At 42.4% G+C, this 9,331-nt stretch overlaps 1 protein-coding gene and 1 long non-coding RNA gene across 2 annotated transcripts; one reads left to right on the forward strand and one right to left on the reverse strand.

Annotated features, from left to right (window-relative positions):
• The first annotated feature begins 87 nt into the window (after nt 1–87).
• On the forward strand, nt 88–5,935 carry LOC147617730 (uncharacterized). Its single transcript, XM_086775980.1, has 9 exons — nt 88–1,001; nt 1,255–1,316; nt 1,571–1,644; nt 1,805–3,529; nt 3,838–3,904; nt 3,999–4,187; nt 4,284–4,346; nt 4,457–4,515; nt 5,670–5,935. Exons 1-9 carry the CDS (start codon nt 854–856, stop codon nt 5,752–5,754), a joined length of 2,472 nt encoding a protein of 823 aa, XP_086632106.1. The 5' UTR covers nt 88–853; the 3' UTR covers nt 5,755–5,935.
• A 2,350-nt stretch (nt 5,936–8,285) lies between these two features.
• LOC147617731 (uncharacterized) lies at nt 8,286–8,896 on the reverse strand. The gene is made up of 2 exons (XR_015262209.1): nt 8,628–8,896; nt 8,286–8,490 (listed from the first exon to the last, which is right to left on the reverse strand). It is a non-coding gene; the product is annotated as an uncharacterized LOC147617731 (long non-coding RNA).
• Nucleotides 8,897–9,331: the final 435 nt, after the last annotated feature.

Below are 9,331 nucleotides of genomic sequence, written 5' to 3' on the forward strand. Positions count from 1 at the left end.
ATTGGACGTTTACTTTCACATTTCTCCAAAGGGACGCTTTTGCTTTCTGATGGCCAACGCCCAAGAACACCAACGGCAGGATGGCCCCATACATATTTGCAACGAGCCCAAGACAAGATCATTCTCTGCAGTGTGCACTACTAGACCGTTAGGCCCCTCCCAATCCTCCCCTTTTTACAGTCGGCAACTTTTGCAGCATTCTCCATCCTGCCAAAACTCCCCCACACTTCAACAACAGCAGCTTTTGTCTCTGTGTTGGCTTGATTACACTGACCGTTTGTTTTCTGCAGCTGCAACATCTCAAGCTTCTGCAAAGCTCTTTGCAAAATATCACTGAGTTTCACCTCAAATCGCCCATTTTCATCAGCAAGATTCTTCCGTTCGAGACCTTCTGTGTAGCTAATTGTCTCTCAGATTGAGGAATTTGACAACCCCTGTCTTTGTTTCGCTATTTTCTACTAGGAAATTATATCTAGCTGGCTGTCTCTTCATTTTAGGCATTTTCTTACCATCTTCTAGCGTCCTGCAGAAGACCCGTTTCTGGCTTTTTCGTGAATACCAATCATTGTATGTATTTTTTTCTATTTTAGCAGCGAAATCCGCTCTATTTGGGCCTAGATCATTGTTGGGTTTCTCTTGCATTGATTCGTTTAGCAGGTTTTTTGCTTCTTGCAGCAGATTAGAAATTTCCCCACTTGGGTCCTTGTTTTTTCCTTTTCTGCATGTGAGAGAAATTATACCCGTTTGGGCGATCAAAATTTGCTCTTTAGGGCAACCTGGGCTGCTTAATCTACCCTTAGCAGCAGCAGCTGCTGCTCTAAAAAGCAGCTGCAAGCTCAAATTTTCTGCGCCGATGGAGTGCCTACAAATTGACTGGAAAAACATTGATGACACATTTGTGAGAGATGAATTCTATGAGAGCATACGAGCGCCCAAGTGGATTGATTTCACTGCCCCACCGCAGCCTGTAGATGATCATGAATGGTTCTGTGGAAAAGTTGGTAAGCTAGTTTTGCCTTATAATTACACGTTTAAAAGTTGGTAAGGCCTTCTAATTACACCTTTACAAGCTAAGTTGGTTGCTAATGCTTGAATTATTTAGGCAGTGTAATTACTTGGAATGCACCAAATTGAGTTTGTTAATTCGCCTTTCAAGTTGTTTTGGGCATTTGGGCAGTGTTAATTGTACGTCTTAAGGGACAGTTTCTCTTTTATACATCTTTAATTTTGGATTTAATCTTTTAAATATTTTAGGTTGTACGCATGAAAAGGCGGCCTTTTTGCAAGCAGCAGATCCAATTCTTATCAAGCCTCAGGTATTATCAAGACTACAGATTTCAAAAACCATTGATTTCCCTGATGCCAATTTGATTTTGGTTCTATTTAGGCATCTGAAGCTGTTTTTCTGAGTTCTTAGTAGATCTAAATCTGTATTTTTTTGCCCTTCGTTCCCTTCATTCATCATCAAATCTGCTAATCTAGCTGCCCAAAGTAGTTATAATCTAGCTTTTAGTGGTAACATGTATAGCGCTTAGGTTTTCACTCCTACATGAGGAACTGTTTGATGCAGGAGAGCAGGGCCTCCCTTCAAGCTTCTAATGCAGTGGTACATGTGGTGGCTCCTTTAGCTGAGAATTCTGTCAGGTAATTCATATACGTGCATTGTCATCCTACTTACACACATGTGAAGTTGCCCGTACAGCCAACCCATGGCCACCATGTGTTCCTCCATTGGAGTAGAGTTGCACGTGTGAGTTTGTGTGATGTTAACTCACATGTTTCTCTCTCTTGTTGATGTGGGCAGTGGTGCTTCTGCTGCTAGTGGCGGCAAGAGAGCGAGGGGAGTAGTCTCAAGCTCTCTTTCTTCTCTCTTAGACATCAAGGAAGCTTTTGCCAAACACAAGGTCTTACACCACCCCCAGATGCCTTCCATTGCAGAGCGTAAAGGGGACACTGCCAAAAACTCCAGTCAGCAGCAAGCCAGTGAGAATGAGAATCCTAATCAACCTTGCAAAGCTCAACATGGAGTTTCCAAAATACCCATCTTTAAAGCTCCAGAAAGCATAGCAAAAAAGATGAAGACGTCAGAGAGTACCAAGGATATTTCTGGTAGGGAACCAAGGGCACATGTGCCAAGTAGAGAGGTTCCAGGCCGAGTCTTCAAAACAGCCTGCTCAACTGTCTCTGAGCAGCTCAGTCATCCCCAAACTGGAGCTGTTTTGGACGTTAGCAAATCAACTATCATATCGGGAAAAAGAGATGCAATGTACAGAAAGAACACACTAAGCAGGACTGCTGCAAAGGACCAGGTTTCAGATGTATGTACCACATTCGAGGCTAAGTTAAAGAAAGCCGAGGTGGCACAAGCACCCTTCTCTGCATATCCCTCTCGACCGGCTATGAAGAATCCCCATCTTACATCCTCTTTGGTCATGCCCATAAAGAGACCTGTTGCTGCAAGGTCTTTGCATGGTGTTTATCTTGGCAATGAGAAGTCAGCACCATGCAGACCAGTCATAGCAAGAAAAGACCTTAAAGTTGGGACTGTGCCTGCAACAGCCAATATACCCCCATATCAGAAAAAGAGGGGTTGCAAGGAGGAGAAAGCAGAGGGCAAATTGCCACAGGGGGATCTTCAGAACTTGGAGGGAAAGATAATGCAGGGATGCCATGCGGTGGTGATGCTGACTGAGCAGGAGCTATGTTGGCCAGCATCAACAACAAAGGATGATGATGGCTTATCTAATACAGCATCCATGCAGGAGCCACAGACACAAAAATTGCTCAAAAATTTCTCAAAAAGTCATGATAAAGCCATCTCGGTGCAGCCAATGTTGCAAGAGCAATGCCTGACCAAAGAGGATCAGCTTCTAATCCAGTCAGCACGTAGGGGAGAGGAGCAGCCACCACAACCCTTGGAAGGAGTTGAGGAAGATGGCAAGGCTACCCATACCCAACAAACAAGGGAGAAAGAGGATTTGATTCAAAGTACCCTAGAGAATTTCCTTAAGAACTTGTGCCTCGCGACACCCGAGGACGAATTGGTTTCACATAATCATGGGGATTCCACATATGAGCAAGAGATGGTGGAGTCTGTTCATGTGGATTGTACATACAAGCAAGAGATGGTGCAGTCTCATCGTGTGGACAGTGCACTGAAGCATGAGATGTCTCTGTCTCTTCATGTGGACAGTGCTTTGGATCAAGAGATGGTACTGTCTCATCATGTGGACAGTGCACTGAAGCATGAGATGGTGGTGCTGTCTCATCATGTGGACAGTGCTTTGGATCAAGAGATGGTGCAGTCTATGAGGTGTTCTTCTCAAAGTGCAAGCTCTCAGATGAGTAAGCCTCTCAGCTCTCAAGATGGAAGCTATGCAATGTCTGTAGCTTCACAGATGAGCAGCATTGCAGCTTGTATGCATACTACTGTAGCTTCATTGGACAGCAAGGACTGTGAAGGGAAAGTCAAGCAGAAGCAGGATTCACAAATGATGAAGGATTGGCAGAGCAGCCGGGGCAGAAAGAGGTACTGTTCCAGATTGTAGCCTCTCTCTCTCTCTCTTTCTCTCTCACAAAGAGGACAATTCTCACTACCTTTCTATCACTCAAGTGTGGTAGAAATGGCTAGTGGAATTGCCCTTGGGATGACTTGAACCCACCTGGGTTCAAGGCTCTCCGTTGATTGGGTGTATAACGTTGATTGGGTGTATAACCCTCTAAGTCGACGTAAAGCGACTCCGTCTCTCTCACCCACACACACACCACACACACAAAACATTTTGCCGTGCTTTTCCTAATGTACTTATATCTCCTAATATACTAAATTTTTCACAGGAAAAGCTCTGAACTCAACTTCAAGGTGAACTGCTCCAGCAAAGACCATAGGCGTGAGACACATAAGGTGAGCCCAAAGGTGTATAATTCATTCAAGAACATGTCAGGACTCGGCAACCTTCCAGTATCTCATTTATCTGTTCTCAAAAATCCTCATTCAGGTACCTGCAACTGGAGCTCTTGTTAGCTGTTTGTTAGGCCAACAGTCCAAGCAGTTCTCTACCACAAGGTTGCCTATGATGAGACCTGCGCCGTCACCACATGGCTTTCTAGATTCTTGCAAAGAGCAGCATAAGAAGATTAAGACTACTGTGGTGCAACCCTTCAAGCCTTTTCGATTAAGGACTGAGGTAAGCACATCTTTTCCATGCATTCAAAATCGGGCTCAAATGAAAAAATAGAGAGGCATTTCAACTTACAACATGGCATTTGGGCTGCAAATTCAGGAAAGGGGTGCCTTGAAGGAGCTTGGGCTTGGCAGGAAGGAACTAGGGATACCAGATCCACAGGTTAGACACTTCAAGTTAACAAAAAGTCGAGTATTGCAGTCCATGATTTTATGAAGTTTTTGTGAAAGCTCTTCATATGTTTCTAATCACTACTGTATCTTACAATCCAGGAATTGGTGCATCACGCCTTGAGAATGCCTTCCTTTGGACACCCATTCAGACCACAAAGGTACACAATGATTTAATGTGATTTAATCATGCAAGTATGTATGTAAATGTATAAATCTGGTACATTCATGGGTATGTATGCATATTGTATACAATGTATGTATCCATGCCAAGCACATACATGTACTAATGTTGTACATATGTACATGTACGTAAGAGCATGTACATTGGCTGAAACTACGTTTCTTTATTGTAGAAGGTCGCTTCCGAGGTGGCTTGCCTCATTTGCAAAACTGGCCTCCAACGTAGCACGAGCATCCTCCAATGAATATCCGAAGCCACCTCGGAAGCGACCTTCTACAATAAAGAAACGTGATGTTTCAGCCAGCACAATAGCAGCCAGTTGCTGCAACTTATACCGAACCCTGAGACCAGGCGGCAGCAGCCATGGCTAATTCCTTCTGCAAGGAAGCCATTTTCTGAGCCAAACCCATTTCTCTAGAACAAAGTTGTTGCAACCAAGCTAAAACATTGTATACATGTATGCATCCATGCCAAGAACATGCATGTATTATGTACATATATGTACTAATGTTGTAGGCATATATACATGCCGTACAATGTTGTACTATATACATGTACTAATGTTGCACATACACACGAGGATGACATATACATGTTTATGCTGCATGTAGTTGCAAAAGAGGGAGTATGAGACATACATGTTTATCTTGCATGTAGCTGCCAAAAAGAGTGTATGGCACGTACGTACATACACGAGTATGACATATACATGTTTATATTGCATGTAGCTGCATAAGAGAGAGAGAGAAGAGAGAGTGGGGGAGGCGGGTTCACAAAAGTACATGTAGAAAAGCACCAAAAACATGCATATATTGGATGTATCTTGTATGTATCTGCATAAAAAAGTCTGTGCACATACACATTATGCAAGTACTTACATACATATGTGTATTATGTGTAGATACATGTAGGTACGTCATATGCATACATGTAGGTATTCGTATGCATACAAATTTACATGCATTTTTCCTATATATGTCTGTATATGCTATTGGGTGTCAATTTGAACTTTCTGGTATTTTCTATCTATTCGGATGATATGATGGGTTTAATCATTCACTTCACCAGTGTTAATGGTGGCAGTTGCAGACAGAAAGAATAGGATTTGACCATTTGACTTCTCCCTTGCAGATCTACAAAAAAGCTGACTATCCCGAGAGAGCCCAATTTCCACCCATCCAGGACCAAAAAAACATGCACAACATTTGCCTCATAGGATTTTCTTACAACCCCTACTAACCATTCTTTTATATCTTGATGCCCTTCTGTTGCACTGTTTCCAACACCATGCACTTTTGGGTGGCATTATCGAGTGTGTGGAAGTTTCCTCAACATACTCTGCAAGGACGTGTGTTGATTGATGTTCAAACCAATAAAGAGTTACTTTGAAGTAATTATTATCTTGGATGTGTATCACACAAACATGCATGGATGTAAAGCAGCTATGGTTTTGTGTGTAGAGCTGCAAGAAACTGTGTGTGTGTGTGTGTGGGACACAATGGAATGGGCGTCTATATGGGAAAAAATCTTCTTTTGGGATATATGGGAGAAAATCTTCTTTTCACCTTTTGGACAAACACATTTTTCAATCAATCAAAATAAGGACAACTCTTAAATCTATCCGGCTTTATATGCCGGTTTTTTAACTAAAATATATGAAAAATCATTCCTTAAAAATATGGGCAACTTAAAATTACAGCTTGTTTTTCTTAATTTTGGCCAGTACAAATACACTAGAATGCCATTTTTTTCGAGCAGTGTTTAGGGTGATAGAATAAAAATCCTACCAATCCATAGGTGGGGGCAAGTTGGGATCTTAATCCCAAGGATTGATAATTCGAAACATATTATTTTAGTGGAACTTGCAATGGAAACATGTTATATGTACAATGGACTTTGTGGACTTGCAATGTTTGCAATTTAACCTATAATGTTATCTCTTAAATTTTGAGAATTTCTAAATAATTTTGGAAACGTTTGGAAAAAAGATCTATGGAATTTTGAAGTTGCAAGTTTTACTTACGATGTATAGGAAAAGGCATATACCTAGAAAATTCTAGATGATCAAATGAAAAGCAAAAAGCTTTTAGTGGACAAAGTCTATTCAAACCTCTAATATATACCGGGCCATAAGGAGTGTCTTCATGTTGAAGACTAGCTATAAGTCACTTTATTTGTGATTTGTGAGAAGCCACTAAAGTCCAAACAATTGGTTTGTGCATAATACTTTTTTTTTCTTGAATGTTTATGCATGTAAGCTAAATCATTGTACCCACGAGTATTACCATCAAAATCATTTAACAACATTCTCCTCATTCATAACAAAGAGGAGAATGAGCATTTGATGCATCACTTATATGTATTGGTCATATTGTGAGCAAAGAAGGCATTAAATTAGACCCTAATGTGTGGAGAAGCGGCCTACACCTACACTAATGGGAATCAAATGTTTATCTTCTTTCTATGGGAGATTTATAGAGAATTATGTAGGAATCTGTGTAAAATAGTCATATTGTGAGCAAAGAAGGCATTAAATTAGACCCGAAGTGTGGAGAAGTGGCCTACTACACCCACACTAATGGAAATCAAATGTTTATCTTCTTTCTATGGGAGATTTATAGAGAGTTATCTAAGAATCTGTGTAAAATGGGTATCCACTATTAACTCTTAGGTAACCATTTTACTAATCAACTTCTCGCTCAATGAAAGTGTTAATTAAGGTTAAGAGAGCTTCGAGGAAACCTCAACGTGTCGTGGAGATCTTTCCGATAGCCGAGCTCATAACACTTGAAGTCTCCAAGCTCAACACTGCCATGGGTAGCTTACTACACCTTCTCTTGTAAGTGTTGTCACACTGTCCTACTGCACTATGGGCACTACTCCCTCCTCTCACCATTTAGAGAGAAGATTATGGAGATGTTTAGCAAGAGGAAAAGCTCAATTGCACAATGGGAGAGCGTTGAACGTTCTTACATTATGAGAGAAATTGCCTTATATACATGACTATAAAGTAAGTGCCTAAAGCTTCTATTTGGCCTATTACTTATACATTGCTTCATCTCATAATACATTGATGCATTACAACACTAGGGAGAACATCCTAGCTCTCACTACCACATGCTCTTGGAGCAAGAAATGCCATTAATTATTATCCATTGGACCTTTACGTTTGAGATTTGGACACCATTGCTTAATGGCTTAAAGAGTACACGAGTTTATTGTTTCCGTCCTTGACATTTGATGTGGCTTACTTATTCTGTCATGTAGCATTGTGTAATGCACATGAGGCTCGACCGAGCTTTGAGTACGCACGTTGGAGTGTGGGCGGTGAGTAAGTCCGGGGTTCACGGGTGAGTCATCCAAGTCGGAGTACCGCAAGTGGCTAGGTTAGTGTGGGCAGGCATGCCACTACATATAGCCCAACGGGATGGATGCTCATTCTTGCTCTACGGCGGCTGGGAGGTGAACATGAGCCATTCCTCTCTCATTCCGCATAGCTGGAGTGTGTCTACGCAGGAGTCCGTAGTGGCCAGAGCAATAGCTCCATCACTCTTAATAGAGCATGCAACATGAGAGAGCTATCCTATTGAATATTAATTCTCGTGTCCGCTCATATATGAAACGGCACGTATAATAATGTAAACCTTACCTTGATAATGAAATTAACAATTAGTTCCAGCGTGTGTAACTGCTTCTCTAAGAGAGGTCCTAGAAAGACATGAATGGCATCAGGCCTTCTTTCCTGCGGTCTAGGAGGGGCTCACCCTGGCAAGGCTCGCATGGGACTACGTTTGTTGTTGCTAGGCGCTGGCAGTGATGATGATGAAGATGGCGACCTCCTGCCTCTAAAGATGGCGAAGGCCCCCCACTCCTGCCAAGTCAAGGAGATGTAGAAGACAACCTGCTGCTGCCCATAACCGGAGGGCAACCTGACCAAGAAGATGGCATCCTCCTGCCAAAAGGAGAGGAGTACCAAAAGTTCACCTACAGCCCAAAACTGAAGGGCGACAAGAACAAGGTGAAGAAGAAGACCTCTCTCCTTCTCTGCATCACCATAAGCACTCTCTCTTCATGAAGATTCCAACGTACCTGACATGAAAGATGCTGCAAGCAGCGATGTCGATGGACATGATAATGATGACGAAGAAGATGGCACTGCGCCCCAGCTGTTCTGTCCCTTCATGATTCAATAGGGCACATGGTTTACCTTGATTAGTTCCAGCGTGTGTAACTGCTTCTGCGTGTGCGACTCAGGAACACATTATGCAACACAACAGCGCATGCTGCAGATCTCAACATGCTAGCAAGTCTAGCACGATGATGACCGCAATAATAAACAACCTCCATCTATTCTGATGGCAGCGCGTAGCTCATGCCAAAGAGCTTTACTCGTACAGCAGCAGTAAGTTGGCCGCTTACCTAGCTAGTTCCTATTTTCTTACCTTGCATTCTTCAATTATTCTATTTTCTTTGAATATTTAATTTATATATTCAAATTTCTTTTTTTTTTTTAATCCTGAAAATGGTCTCTAGCAGGGGTAGTCCGTTAGTAGGTAGGAACTTCGGGGAGTTTTTCTGGCATCCTGTCTCCTATTTCCGGTCTCTCTCGCAGAGGCCGAGCTTGGGCCTATATGCCAAGTCATGGTAGCCCACCAAACCGACACGGATTGTCCTTCGTCGATCTCGCATGAACTCGTGGATCCCCTTTTGTCCATTTGACGACCATGTGGGTCCGTCCGCAGCGACATAGTGTTAGATTACGGCCAATCCATAGAGGTTGGCAAGGCTGACAT

The sequence above is a fragment of the Cibotium barometz genome, chromosome 36 (genome assembly GCF_041138505.1).
Source record: "Cibotium barometz isolate CiBa-2024 chromosome 36, ASM4113850v1, whole genome shotgun sequence".
Classification (NCBI taxonomy): domain Eukaryota; kingdom Viridiplantae; phylum Streptophyta; class Polypodiopsida; order Cyatheales; family Cibotiaceae; genus Cibotium; species Cibotium barometz.